At 42.7% G+C, this 15216-nt stretch overlaps 1 protein-coding gene across 2 annotated transcripts in view; it reads right to left on the bottom strand.

Moving 5' to 3' along the window:
* The window catches only part of XDH (xanthine dehydrogenase), a 177235-nt gene that overhangs the window by 46302 nt on the left and 115717 nt on the right, over positions 1-15216 (bottom strand). For both annotated transcript variants that reach the window (XM_030196110.1, XM_030196111.1), the window contains 4 exons: positions 12747-12871; positions 8255-8388; positions 2139-2226; positions 868-954 (listed from right to left, as the gene is read on the bottom strand). In XM_030196110.1, coding sequence (XP_030051970.1) covers positions 868-954; positions 2139-2226; positions 8255-8388; positions 12747-12871 — 434 coding nt within the window. The remainder of the gene's footprint in view (positions 1-867; positions 955-2138; positions 2227-8254; positions 8389-12746; positions 12872-15216) is intronic.

The raw sequence follows: 15216 nt of genomic DNA, 5'->3' as shown, positions 1-15216 counted from the left end.
TGACTGTATAAAACTGGTGGTTTTATGAATATTTGAGTTTTGCAGCAGTGTGAGCCTGCAATCTGCCACTTCAAAATTCTGAGAGCAGGAATCTGGCTGTACAGGTCAAGCGTGAATCTGTTTCCTGAGGATCAAGAGGAGAAGAGGGTTGGGCTGAAGGGGATGAGGTTGGATGTTTATATGTGTGAGACTCTGTAAAGATTGAGAATATTTTAAATATTGTCATATTTGGTTAAGATTTGCGAGAAATATTAAGCTCAAACTAGAAGTGATGCTATTACTGTGTAAAGAATATTTTCTAAGCTGAGGTTAATGTGGAAACAACTTTGAGTCAGGACTAACAGATGTTCTGATAGAAAAGGGAATTAAATATTGTTTAACACTTAAACAATATTACTTAATTCCTTTTTTTTTTCAGAGAGTTCAACTGAATGAAGCTCTGTAAATTTTGTGACTGTTCCTGAATTCTGATTCTTATGTTTGAAAGCGATTTGAGATTTAGAACAGTTTCTAAGAAGGATCTGTTTGTGAATCCTAGTAATTAATTCTGAAAGGAACTGAACAGAATTGTTAAGCCAATGTGCCAACTCCTCTGCTTTTTGCACACAAACTAGATTTAAGTTTCTGGATTTTAACTTCTCAGGTTTGTGTGTTTGTTTGTATTTTTTAATGGACACATGGCCATTAATACAAAAAAATTGGAAAATCAACCATTTTACTCAAACAGTAAAAATGACCTTCATAAGGGTGAGCTAAATCCAGTTTTTACCGCTTTTTGGTAAAAGGACCCCTTAATTTTTAAAGGCATGCCAATGAACTTGAATGTATGCTAACCAATGCACATCCCTAATACTGAGGTTGACTTACGGCATGGGAAAGGTCTTGACAGCTGCCAGCATTGCTGTAATGGGTGACTTCTAAAGCTACAACTCTCCCGTTTTTCATGAATCCAACCTAGCAAAAACAAAGATTATTTAGACGTGTTTTCACCTGTCACTTCATATTTGCATCCAACTCATCATCTTGTGATTCTGTTTCTGCTGAAAACGCAACACCAAGGTCCCCCTTTGGGAGGAAATATTCTAACCAAGCATCCAACAGTTTATACTTCTTCCAGCATATGATGTAGTTAGTATAAATGCTGTACAAATAAATTATCTGGCTGATATTCAGCCTGCAGAAGGCAGGCTGGCTTCATGCCATGATTGGCGCTGAGACCAGATATTCAGTGCTGGACTGTTTCCAGTGACTGGCACTGAATATCCATTTTGTTTGATTTTTTTTTTTTTGTTGCCAGCTTAAACTTAACCAGCCAAGTTAATATTCAACGCTGGCCAGTTAAGTTTATAGCAGCCAAAGATAGGATTGCTTTTTATGTGGTCTGATTTGGCCATTAAACTTAGCTGGCAAAGCACTGAATATTGGCGTAGCCAGTTACATCACGCAATATAGCCGGTTAGCCACTATGCTGTAAGTGCTAATATTCAGCGGAGATAATTGATTATCTCATGCTGAATATTAGTGCTTATTTATTGTATTTATTTATTTATTGAAGCTTACTGTAACGCCCTTTTTAGCAAGCAGTTCATAGCGGTCCACAATTTCAAAATTTATAACATAAAACATGTAGGAAAATAGCTACAATTTATGATTCAAAAGAAAAGATAAGATAACCACACATTCAGACAAAATAAAAAGGCGAGGCAGCAAAAGTCACAAAACATTTAAATTTTAAAATTTATGTCTTTAGATCTTGCCTAGGTCTTTCTTACAGTGAGGGGGGGCAGCATGGGTTAAGAAAAAGCCAAGATTTGAGGAATGATTTCAATTTGTTCATGAATGCTTCTGCTCTAATGGTGTTGGGGAGGGAGCAGGATGCTCCAGAGAGCTGAGGCAGGAAAGAAAAATGCCTGGCATCTGGTTGATTGAAGAAAAGCTTGCTTTGGGCTTGGGAGGATGAGATGTTGGTCACTGAGGGAGAGGAGTGTGCGAGAAGGGCAATAAGAGACCGTGAAAATGAGAGCACCTTCAAAGTTCTCCTTTTGAAAGTTAGTAAAAAAAAATTATTAAGTTAGGCCAATATGAAAAATAGCAGCTTATTTTTCCTTTATCATTAGCTATATCAGAAAGCCTTTCACCTTGTAACGTCCCAGAAAAGGATGTCGGCCCCCAGTTATCAACATGTCTTCATCTCTATCCAGCATGCATCGTATAGGGCGGCGAGTCCTGTAACAGAAACCTTTAGTAGTTCCAGGCATTATCACAACCTCAGGCAAAAAATGATGAACAGAGGCTCAGTCACCCAAAGTAGTTCTGGTGGCCAAACCTACTGGAAATCAAGGCAGCAAAACACCAATGAAACCAACAATCACACTCAACACCCAATGTTTTATCCCAGTTGTTGATTTCTTATCAGATCTCATCATAGCTTTCCACTTGATGAACCTCATTCTATTAATAAAATAACATAGATTTTCTGCAAGCCTCTCCTGTGCCTGACCCCTGAGCTCAGAAGGGCTTTCCTTCCATGTGTGGGATCACTATAAAATTTTCACTCTTCATTTATAAAACACAGGTCTTCTGATCTGTATCAAGCACTGATGTCACTGCTGTTTGCACAGATGTGCTCTTTGGAATGATCATGTTGAGCAAGGATAACCAATTCCAGACCCTGTGAGATGCACACAGGGGTGGCTTTCAGAACAATCATGAGATATATTTACAGGTATTTAGTTTAAGAGTCATGTTATCTAGAACACCAAACCCAGTGTTTCCCAATCTTTTTGTGGCTGTGACCCCATGAGAGTAGCAAATAACTGTGTGACCCCCTGGAGGTGCAGAATAATGATGAACCTATGGAGAGCCCACCTGGGTCAAGACCCCAAAGGCAGCTTTTATGACCCAATTTAGGGTCTCAACTAACAGTTTGGGAAGCTCTGCACCAGAGTGAAGCATCCATGGTCTAAAGCAGACCTGGAGTTTGAGAAATTCCTTATTGAGACACACCCGGACAAAATTTATGGGTCCAGTAATACATTATATATTTCTATATTATTTATATATTGTGTCATATTTATGTATTTATTATAGTTTATATCTACATTTACATAATTTGAGTATAGGCCCATGCAAATAATTTATATGATGTCTAACACAGTTTTATATTTATTGGTTTTTGTATACAATTTTAATCTGGCCTTAATAAAGAAAAAACAATTAAGGGTATTTATATATTTCTGCATTATAAAATGTTTAATGTGATTATTTTAAAGTTTTATTGCCTTTTGTATACAATCTGTATCAGTTTTAATTAGTTTTCAATAGGCATCTATAAGCTACAGCAATATTCATTGTTTATGCTGTTTTTTGGATCCTTCATTTTCCCATGACATCGATGACATCATTGGAACATATACAAGGTGACCACTGGAATGCATAGCGTTTTTTTACTATTTTAATGTTTTTAAGTGATTTCAGCAGCATTTTTAGATAAAAATAGTGTTTTGAGAAGAGCACAGTATGAGCAAGTCGAATTCACCTTCGTTTTTGACTTTTAATTTTGAAATTATGTCATGATTTTTTAATACACTTTCACTTTTAAGATCAGGTCGAAGTGGCTTTATTTACCTTCTTTTGTGCTTTCAAATGAGTTTTTATGATAACAGGTTCATATGTTTTATGAATTATGAGCCTTTTAATATATTTTTACGTCACCTCTGACCTTTGCATTATGCATAAAGAGCAGTTCTCTGTTTCCAAGATGGCTACTTGCTCTCTGTTTCTGTGAAAGTAAGCTGAGAAGTTGTGGCTCTGCCCCTACATCTTTCTGCTTTTCAGGAGCTGCTGTTTGTCAGCAGAATATTACTATCTCCTCTCTTTTTTAGTAATTGTTCATTTTTAATACATTTTGCTCCTTTAAGGTTTTATTTTTAGCTTTTTTTATTCTTTCATTTTTAGGCAGTCTTGGATGTGCTTTTACTAGCCAGGGGAAGCTTTGCTTTACCCTTTGTTAGGTATGTGTCCACTATGGTTTGAAACTTTACTTTGGCACTCACAGATTCACAATGTTTATCTTGATTCAATTTCACAACATATTATGCCACTTTTCACTTTTAACTGTATGTATTTTCATTCTGAGTTCATATGATTGATATGTTACACCATTTCTACTGGATTGTAGGCACCTTTTATTGACATGTCACATCTTTTAAGGTCTGTTGGTTTATGTCCGCCTTTTAGTGATTTCTTAGTCTGATATTTTCTTATCTTATTCTTTTAAGATTCTCAATATGTATTTTTTACCTTTGTATGTTGGAATATTAGCTTGCTCTTAATTTTGCATGTTGATATGCAACCTTTTTTTGTGTATGTTTTAACCCTTATATTTTTTCTACATTTCTATATGTATTCTAAATAGTGGTTTGTTAACCCCTGATGCAGCCTATTTGGCGAAACGCGGCTACATCGGGTCTATCTCAGTAAAGAATTTCTCAGACTCCAGTTCTGCTTTGGTTTTTCTATTCATTGTTCGGTGTTGTGTCCATGGTATAAATACATACAGGGCAATTCTATAAAGTAGCTGCTGATAATTACATGTGCTTTAATTATGTAAATGTTTAGAATGGTAGCATAGATGGTAGCATAGATGCATGTAGATGCTTGAATCCCGCACTAGAATTTCTTTTGGCCTCTGGCCAGCTCAGTTATCCACTCACCTTCAATCTGTAAATGAGTAACTTGCCTGAGCTGAGGGGGGGGGGGGGGGGGGGGGTTACAGATGATTGGAGAAGGCAATGGCAAACCATCCTGCTAATAGTCTGCCAAGAAACCGTCACACAAGTAGCAGCCCCCATAAGTCATTCAATCAATGCAAAACTACCCAAGTCTTCAGCAACATGGGTCATTGGATTGCTGCCCTTTCATTGTGTACCTGTACTGTCTTAACTATATTCGCCAGGGGCACCTAAAGACTTCCTAAAACAAAATTACTTTTGTAATGCAAATATTATGACTTTGTAGCCTAGTTGCTTTTGGTGAGTTTGAAGAGTGAATGGGAGTAAATCTTGTTACTTTTCGGATTCTGCCAATCCACTGTTAGAAACGGGATATGGGGCTAGAAGGACCTTTGGTCTGATCAGGTACAGTAATTCTTTGGTTCTTATGTACACAAATATTAATTTCAACAATGCAAACCTACACAGTTTTAGGTCTCTCACGTGGAAATCTTTTTGCACACAACAAATGTGTTTGATGTTCAAAGGACTTTACAAATTTTGATGCAGACAATTGTCACACATCATTAAAAAAGATAACAGTCTCTTCACAGTCATGTTGCAGTATGCGATATTCATGTTTCTCTTACCCTGTTCTACAACTCAGACCGTCTGCTCTTTCATATTGTAAAGACAGTCGCAGTTAAAAAGTGGTACCTCCCCTTCTCCAGCATCAACCACCCATGTAGCTAATTCTATTAGTTGAATGCCCTTCAGCCATTACTGAAAACTCTGCACCTGACATTCAGCCCACAGCAATAAGCATCTTGTAAGCCACTCACAGCCCAGAGCTGAATCATGACCAGATATTTAATGCCAGGCCATGTCCGGCTTCTGGTATCGAATATCCAGGTACATGTGGTCACCCAGAAGTTAAACAGGGCGCTAGCTGATATTTAGACCAGTGCCTGGTAAACTCAGCAGATAAAGTTAGGACAACCTTTTTACTGTCCTAACTTTATCCACTTACTTAGGCAGTTAGCAGACTGAATATTACCACTAACTTTAAGTAGTGCCTCTGCCCAAACTCCACCCTAGACTACCCCTAACCTAACTGGTTTGTGTATGGCTGATTAAAGCCCATATTCAGTGGCACTACAGGTTAAGTGCCGCTGAATATTAACAGCTGGCCAGCTCAGAAGGGTTTGGCTGAGCAGGAGCCTTTCCTGGTTGGTTAAACCCCTTTGAATGTTGACCTCTGGGAATATTCCATCCATCCCATTGGAGTATTTAAACAGGCTCTTCTCAGATACGCTTTCCCACTCATGGAACCTTTGCTGGGGAGATGGGAAAAGCTGTGAAGGTTCATCCACAAGCTAGTCACAAGACTCCCAGGGGATCTTTTACAAAGGCGCGCTAGCATCTTTAGCACATGCTAATGATTAGCATGCGCTAAATGCTAGAGACGCCCATAGGAATAAATAAGCATCTCTAGCATTTAGCGCACGCTTATTTTTAGCGTGCACTAAAAACGCTAGTGCGCCTTTGTAAAAGGACCCCCTCAGTTTCTCTAGACATACTCCTTTCCTCTATTGGGGAAAACTCTCACTCGACACCCTTTGCTCTTCAAAAAAGGACTCTCTACACCATCTTCAAAGTTCAGGAAAGATCTTTCCTTTAAGTCATCTGCCATCTGTGGAAGGGCAAACTAACTCCCTCACAGTCACCCCTCTCTCCCTCTCAACTATCAAGGAAAAGGGCACACCTGGAACATTCCCAGAAAGGTCCTGTACACCTTCTGCTGGCACAAACCAAAGCACCAGCTGCCTAGGGGGTATGCAAGACTGCACCATTTTCTAAAGTTAGAAAATGGCCTTACATACCTCTACTGCCAGACACACTTGGGACGTGCTGTACCAAACCAAATCCTTATTGAGGGAACAGAAATAAACATAGAAGCAGTGTTAGAGCTGAGACTAGCCTAGCTACAGTGGAGTGGTGTAACAGTCGCACCATCTTCGTATCCTTTGCTTCCAGTATATCAAACTTAATAACACTGGACCTAATATTTAAAAAACAGCTAAGCTTGGAACTTTGTGACCTATTTTAGGCCAAACTAAATTTTCACCTGAGAATTCTTCTTAATTTAGGAGCTTAATAGATATGCTTATAAATTTAGGGTCCGATATTCAAAGGGTTTATGTTCCTAAATTGGGGCCCTTTTACTAAGCTGTAGTAAAAAGTGGCCTTAGTGTGCCCTTATGCAGGTCTTTCCCACACAAGGCCACTTTTACCATGTGGGTAAAATGTACGATTTTTTTAATTTCTAGCATTAATGACCAACACATTAATTTTCCCATTAGCATCTGGCCATTCATACGTGAGCTCTTAACTACACCTAATTTGTAGGTGGCAAGGGCTCACGCGCTAGCCATACGCAGAACATGCCTTCATTCCGCCCCCGACCCACCCCCCAGTTCTATGAAATAAAGTTTATTTTTAGTGCATGGGAAGAGCACAAACATGCAAAAATTACAGAGGGACACCTGAGCGTGCCCTGCGGTAAGCACTTTTTTGCTGAGGTAAGAATGCGTTAGTGCTTACCTCAGCTTAGTAAAAGGGTCCCATTGAGAGTTATGCTCCTAAATTGGCCTCTTTGTAAATTTACTAGGGCTGAGTGCATAACTTTATACTCAAAATTGCACTGAACTCCTAAATTTAGGAGCAAAAAAAGGTGGTAGCAACAGGGGCAGATTTAGGTCATGGAAAAGAAGGAGCTTAAATCCTTTGGATACTGGGCTCATAATAAACTGTTGGAAAAGAAGGGCCTCTGGGTGCATCCAACCATCATTGTGTCACCACAGAGCTTCCTCCATCTCCAGCTATCTCTCCTCCTTGTCCTGATCACTGCCCTCTCTGTATCCATCCCAATAGGGATTTCCTTCTGTCACAATTTTCATCCTGACAATATTTGTATTAAGACTGACCAATTCAAGCTTATATTTATTTTTTAACAGGTACAACTTACTAAAGATACCCCATGACTTCTGATTTCCTTGCAAGGCTTTTGGAAGTGAAAAGGCAAAAACGGGTTAACAGTATGGTTGAAAAGGGCTAGTATTTCACAGAGTTTTGCATACATGCACACACACGCACATCAAATCACACTTGCAACTCCTCAGCCAAAATCCTTCAGACAACACACAGCATGATCAGCAGAAGACCCCTCGCTTCCATTCTCAGGTTAAACTGCTGGAATGTAGTGCATACTGATCATGCTTTGTGTGCAAGACTTCTTACACACATATTTACAGGCAAAAAAAAAAATAGAAATTAGTCAATCTACTATAGCAAGCCATAAAATGCAGCCCAAGTTCCAAGAAACACTCCCAGAGCTTGTGGACACTTCAGAAAAGAAAACTGTAGTGGTGAGAAGGGATATTCTGGAGTGACTGGAGTAGAGGGGGGGCTGCAGAAGGTAAGGCTGCAGCTGATGCCTGCGTTGTGTAAAGAAGAAACCTTTTGTCCTTTGTGAAACTTACTTGTGAGCGGCCACCGCGACCACAGTTGAAAAAAGATTGGATCTAGACTCCTTCCCTCCAAAGCCTCCTCCCAATCGCTTTACTCGAACCACGATTCGATTGAACGGGACCCCTAAGGCGCCAGCCACGAATGACTTAAATTAAAAAGAAAAGTTCTGAAGACAGATAACCAATATTATTAAAAACCCAAAAGCATCAGACACAGCTAGTCATTATCTCTCTTCTTTATGATCCAGTTTTGGTTTGAGCGATAGCAGCTGCCATGGTGAACAAAATCATGAGACCACTGCCCATACCCACAGATGTCTCAAGTGAAAGATGAGAACATTTAATGGGATAGCTAATTCAATTATCTGATCATTTCTGCTGCCAACACACTTTCTACAGGAGCGTTTTGTAGGGGTATTTCCCTGTGATCTAGCCTAAGCTGGTCTTGGCCTATACAAGCCTATGACATCTTGGTATAATAAGATGGCTGCTGCAGCATCTCTGTGTCAGCAAGATCCAGCTTCAGCTTGTGGAAAATCACTGACAGGCTTGCTAAAGCCAAGGACAGTCTGTGTTCTAAACACCCCCTTCTATCACCCTGAGAACGGAGTAGGGAGGCAGACATGGCTCCAGAAGTTACCATTCTCCAAGGTCACAAAACAAAGAACTCTTCTTGCCATGTACTGAACTGGACAAGATCACGATTGGTTCCTACCGTCACCTGACCGAGAGGGACGGGGAAAGCGGGAACAGAAGTAAGTTAGTGAGTCGGGGACCCTTGGAAGAGGGGCAACTGGTAAGAGGACCTGAGAGATCCAGCAAGGCTCGGGGGGAGCCAGAGACTTTGTATGATACCAACATCGTGACCTGCATCCTGGTGCAAATACCTGTGGCAGAGATATTGGCTCTGATAACCAAAGGAGTGACGGGAACCTACGTGGGCTAATAAAGACCTGCACTACCTAAGACACCGACAGCTAAAATAGCGTCTGGGGAGATTCTGCTCCGGTCTTATCTGAAGCCGTCATCACGACAGCGTGGTAAGATCACAGTGATATATTTCCTGGTCTGGGGTTAGGCAGTGGTTTTATCTAAGTACGACTGGTTTATGTCAGCTCTTGGTCAGGGAAAGCAGCTAATGTGTATTTTGCATAAGATGTGATAAGTTTCATAAGGATTATTAGGTTATCATTTGTACTGTTCTAATCATTACTGTACTTAGTCTCAGGATAATCAGAGTGTAGTTTAGACAATATATTTTGGTAGTGCTCATATCAGTAAGGGATATTTTTATTGCATAAGCTAGCGCAGAGTATTTCTATTTTCTTATCCATAATAAAGCTAATATATATATCTATCAGCTGTGTCTTTCTTTTTCACTCTACACACCAAAACACCTGGAGAGGTGCCAGAAGCAAGATTCCTGTATCTCACCCTAGACAGAGCTAGTGAGTCTGTTAGGCAGACTTATGCATCAGGGAATCTTGGTATAAGTAATCTGTGGGTACTTGTTGCCCTAGGTATTATTTATCTGACCCTACAGTTTCCCACCCCAAAGCCCTGATTTTTCTGACTATCCACAATGAATATTCATGAGGTATATGCTCTATTCTTTCCAGAACAGCCTAATCCAGTTCTGGTTCTGCTCAGCATTGACTTAAGTTTTCTTTTTATTCAACTAATCAGAGCAGTTTTCTAACAGCGTAACTAGGTTAACCAGGGTCGGTCTTAGGCAGGGGTGACAGGGGTGGTCACACAGGGCCCCACACTCCTAGAGGCCCTGCATCTCTGGCACATCTGTCCTCCTGTCTTGGAATACCTCCTTGCTCTGTACCTTAATGTGCATCCACATTTCAGTAGAGATCATCAGGCAGCGGCAGCGATTTTCATATACCATCAGCTGCCAAGCCCAGAGCCTCCTTGCTGCTGTGTCCTGCCTCCTTTTGATGTCACTTTCTGCTTCCGCAAAGGCAGGATGCAGCAGTGAGGAGGCTCTGGACTCGGCAGCTGACGGGATATGAAAATCGCTGCCACTGTCTGCCACTCTCTACTGAAATGTGCTGGATACACATCAAGGTATGGGGTGAGGTAGGGTTCCGAGAGCTCTAAACCTCCTTTTAATCTCTGATAAATTATGGCTTATGGTGGCGGGCGGGGGACAGGCAGGGGCCCACTGAACTGGTCTGCACAGGGCCCCGCAATTGCTAAGACCAGCCCTGAGGTTAACAGTGCAGGATAGCACCTATTTTGTAAAGATACACAGGCGCCTATATGTCTACATAAAATACTAGCACAAATCCTGCAGAAATCACACCTAGATTGAAGCCACAGGCATTACATCTACTGGGCAGCAGCTGTAAACGTTAATGCATATTCTACATGCTAAATGCCCAATATTCAGCGCTATTTAACTGGTCAGGAATGGCACCTGGCTGGTTAAATAGTGTATGGCCAGCTAACCACTAATATTCAGCAGGAGATAGCTGGCTATCTCTGCTGAATATTCACAGTTAGTGGCTAGCCACTAACTGGCTATCCAGCTTATAATCGAACGAGAAAAACGCCCAAGTTCCGACCTAAATCGGGAGATGGGCGTTTATCTCACAAAAACGAATAACGCGGTATAATCAAAAGCCGAATTTGGGTCGCTTTCAACTGCACTCCGTCGCGGATGCGGACAAAGTGGACGGGGGCGTGTCGAAGGCGTGTCGAAGGCGGAACTGGGGCGTGGTTATCACCCGAACAGAGATGGGCGCCCTTCGCCGATAATGGATGCGTTTGTAGCTAGAATTTAGGGCACTTTTCCTGGACCCTGTTTTTTCACGAATAAGGCCCCAAAAAGTGCCCTAAATGACCAGATTACCCCCAGAGGGAATTGGGGATGACCTCCCCTGACTCCCCCAGTGGTCACTAACCCCCTCCCACCACAAAAAAATGATGTTTCACAACTTTTTATTTTCACCCTCAAATGTCATACCCTCCTCCCAGGCAGCAGTATGCAGGTCCCTGGAGCAGTTGTTAGGGGGTGCAGTGGACGTCAGGCAGGTGGACCCAGGCCCATCCCCCCTACCTGTTACAATTGTGCTGCTTAATGCTTATTAGTCGTCCAACCCCCCCAAACCCACTGTACCCACATGTAGGTGCCCCCCTTCACCCCTTAGGGCTATAGTAATGGTGTAGACTTGTGGGCAGTGGGTTTTGAGGGGGATTTGGGGGGGCTCAACACACAATGGAAGGGTGCTATGCACCTGGGAGCTCTTTTACCTGTTTTTTTGTTTTTGTAAAAGTGCCCCCTAGGGTGCCCGGTTGGTGTCCTGGCATGTGAGGGGGACCAGTGCACTACGAATCCTGGCCCCTCCCACGAACAAATGCCTTGGAGTTATTCGTTTTTGAGCTGGGCGCTTTCATTCTCCGTTATCGCTGAAAAGCAAAAACGCCCAGCTCACACATTGGCGAATAAAACATGGGCGTCTATTTTTTTCGTAAATACAGTTTGGTCCGCCCCTTCACGGACCCGTTCTCGGAGATTAACGCCCATGGAGATAGGCGTTTCTGTTCAATTATGCCCCTCCATGTCATGTGACTTAGCCAGCTAGCCACAAACTTTCAAACACTGGCCAGCTAAGTTTTCTGGCCTATCTTTGGCCACTACAAACTTAGCTGGCCTGTGCTGAATATTGACTTAGCCGGCTAAGTTCATAGCAGCCAAAAATACACCGGATATTCAATGCTGGTCAACAGAAATGGCCTGGCATTGAATATCCGGGCTCACTGCCAACCGTAGGAGTTAGCCTGGCTGCCTCCCATGGTCTGAATATTGGCCCCTAAGGGCTAGATTCTATATATGGCGCCTGAAAAAACCATTGGGAATAAATTTCCACCTAAGCATATTCTATAAGCGGCACCTACATTTAGGCACAGTATATAGAATTCGCTTAGTTGATATCCCAGCACCTAGAACTATTTGCATCCATTTACACCAAGGGAAATGTGGCATAAATGTCGGCATGTAGATTTAGGCGCAGAGGGGCATTTCCCCACCCATAACCATGTCCTTTTTTGGCTCCTCACATTAGAATTTAGGCACTGTGTGTTACAGAATACACTTAGCAAGTTGTTCTAATTATTAAGTATATAATTTATAAAATGCACACATAAATTGTGTCCATGCCTCACCCTAACTCCTCCCTGAGCATGTCTGAACAAGCTGATTTCCATCATGCAAACTTTTAGGCTTCACCTGATTTTATAAGATTTCATTTATGCATCTAAAACAGTGTTTTAGGCACAGAAATGATTTCTGAAATTACCCTCACAATGTGCTAGAACCAGGAACAAATGAGCTTATTCTGAAAACCCGAAGCTAATAGGTAACAGTTCTAAACTTCCTGTTTCAGGGTCACCCATTGGACCTTGGAATGATGGAGTTCCAGCGCCTTTCCCAGTTTGAGTTTCTACCTGGCAAGCAGAGAAGTCTCTGGGCCCAGATCAGATAGTACAGTACCTGTGCTTCTCTTGGGTTCTGTGTGGATACAAAGAGTTCCATCTCTCCATCTTCCCCCTTTGGCACAGCGATGGCACAGTTGGTCTCTAAATAAAAGTGTTCTTGCCCACCAATATGAATCTCTCCTAAAGAACCAAGCAAAGGGTGGTCAGCAACTTGGCCAAATATGAATTTGTCCCATTTGTAGCAGGAAGAGGCAGCCAAACATTGTTAGCAAAAAACATCACTTATAGTATAGTAACATAGTAAGTAATGGCAGATAATGACCTGAATGGTCCATCCAGTCTGCCCAACAGTCACATTCATTATCAATTCAAGATTTAAATCAACAATAAACGTGATATTATTTACTTGATCATGGTCCTTCTTTGGTTGTTTCTGGGACATAGACCATAGAAGTCCTCCCGGTTCTGTCCTTATGTTCCAACTACTGGGATTACAGACAAAAAAAGCAATACTGGGCCTTCAAGACTGGGACAATTGAAATTCTTTATTAATGACCCAACATGGGCCATGTTTTGTCATAAAACAACGCCTGCCTCAGGGGTCAAAGAGAAACACTGTAAATTGCGCGTAGTATAGATTCAATGCCAGTGTCTCTAAGACCGCATTATCCGATTCCAATCTTAGAGACACTGGCATTGAATCTACACTACGTGCAATTTACAGTGTTTCTCTTTGACCCCTGAGGCAGGCGTTGTTTTATGCCGAAACACGGCCTGTGTTGGGTCATTAATAAAGAATTTCAATTGTCCCAGTCTTGAAGGTCCAGTATTGCTTTTTTTGTCTGTATACTTTCCAGGGCTGCCGAGGGGGGGGACAGGGGGGACAAAATTCCCAGGGCTCAGGCCTCCAGGGGGGCCCGGCGCCACAGTCCCACCCGCCACCGCCAACGGGCCCCTTCCACCCGAACCCCCGCCAGCAGAAGTGCTGTCTTCTGTTCTGACTCCGGCATGTGCGGCCCACACAGACGCGCTCCTCTCAGCTGATCTTCACTGTACTCTGCAGGGCTTCTGTGCATCTGACGTGCAGGACGTCAGAAGCACAGAAGCCCTGCAGAGTACAGTGAAGATCAGCTGAGAGGAGTGTGTCTGTGTGGGCCGCACACGCCGGAGTCAGAACAGAAGACAGCACTTCTGCTGGCGGGGGTTCGGGTGGAAGGGGCCCGGTGGCAGGTGGGACTGCGGCGCCGGGCCCCCCTCAGGGGGGGGCGACGACGACAACCTGGGGGCGGGGCCCAGGGGGCAGGGCCGGGGGGGCTCGGGGGCGGCCTTGTCCCGGGCCCGGCCCAGTCTCTCGGCAGCCCTGATACTTTCTGTGTATGCTGTATTACCCTCTCGATTTGCGTCCAACTACTGGGGTTGCCATCAAAGCCCACTCCAGCCTAACCAAATTAGTCCTATCCTTTGTGGGACACAGGATGTAAAATCTGCCCAGCACTGTCCTCATGTTCCAAATTACTGGAGTTTCCGTCAAAGCTCTCTCCAGCCCATCCTAAACTGGAAAGCCATATGCGGTACTCAGAATGTACAACCCAGACCAGAACTGGTCTTAGTTGATGCAACCAGAGTCACCATCTAAGCACCACTTCACATGCAAACACATACGCAACCCCTTAAATGTCGATATTCGAAGTGATTTAACTGGCCAGAATTGGCTCCTGGCCTGTCAAATTGCCTCTTCGTGGCTAACCACTAATTTTAAGTGTCACTTAACTGGTAAGTGCTACTGAAAATGCCTGGTTAGCACCAAACTCAAAACTGGCTATTTTGTGGGCATTCAGGGGTGGAGACAGCACTTGGCCAGTTAAGTGCTGACGTTCAGCTCTTAACCGGCCAAGGTAACTGCATAAATAGGACCACATAAAAGTCAGTCCTATCTTTAGGTAGAAACCCATAACCAGTAACATGCTATGGCATAGCCGGCTCCGCAAACCCAGAATTTTGAAACCCAGACATGGCCCAGTACGGAATTTTCAGGCATAACGCCAACGGCTGAATATGGACATCTTGGTTATTTTTCAGACGAGGAGACTCAACCTCTGTAGATGCAGCATTATTTACTTAGTTGGAGGGTCTTTTACTAAGCTGTGGTAGCATTTTTAGCTCAAGGTAAAAATCAGCTGGCATTTACCGCCAGCTGATTTCTACCGCGAGCTAAAAACATTACCCCATCTTAGTAGAAGACCCCCTTAGTTATTAGCCTTTTTGAAGAACTTCACCCAAGGCAGTGTACAGCATATGCTGGACGTAGGCAATAGACAATTACAGCAGTTGAAAATATTTAAACAATACACATGGAGGTAATTCTACAACTGGGTGCCACAGTTTAGATGCCCACTTTAAATGGGCTGTGAGTCTATTCTATAGGAGTGCTTACACACTCAAAAACTCTTACAGATTACTAGCGTAAGCCAGCATTAATACGCCTACATTTAGGCATGTGCACTTATGCCAAGTCGATGACTGGC

Source organism: Microcaecilia unicolor, chromosome 3 (genome assembly GCF_901765095.1).
Source record: "Microcaecilia unicolor chromosome 3, aMicUni1.1, whole genome shotgun sequence".
Lineage (NCBI taxonomy): Eukaryota > Metazoa > Chordata > Amphibia > Gymnophiona > Siphonopidae > Microcaecilia > Microcaecilia unicolor.
Note: the sequence above shows the minus strand (reverse complement) of the source record. Positions and strands in the feature narration are given on the sequence as shown.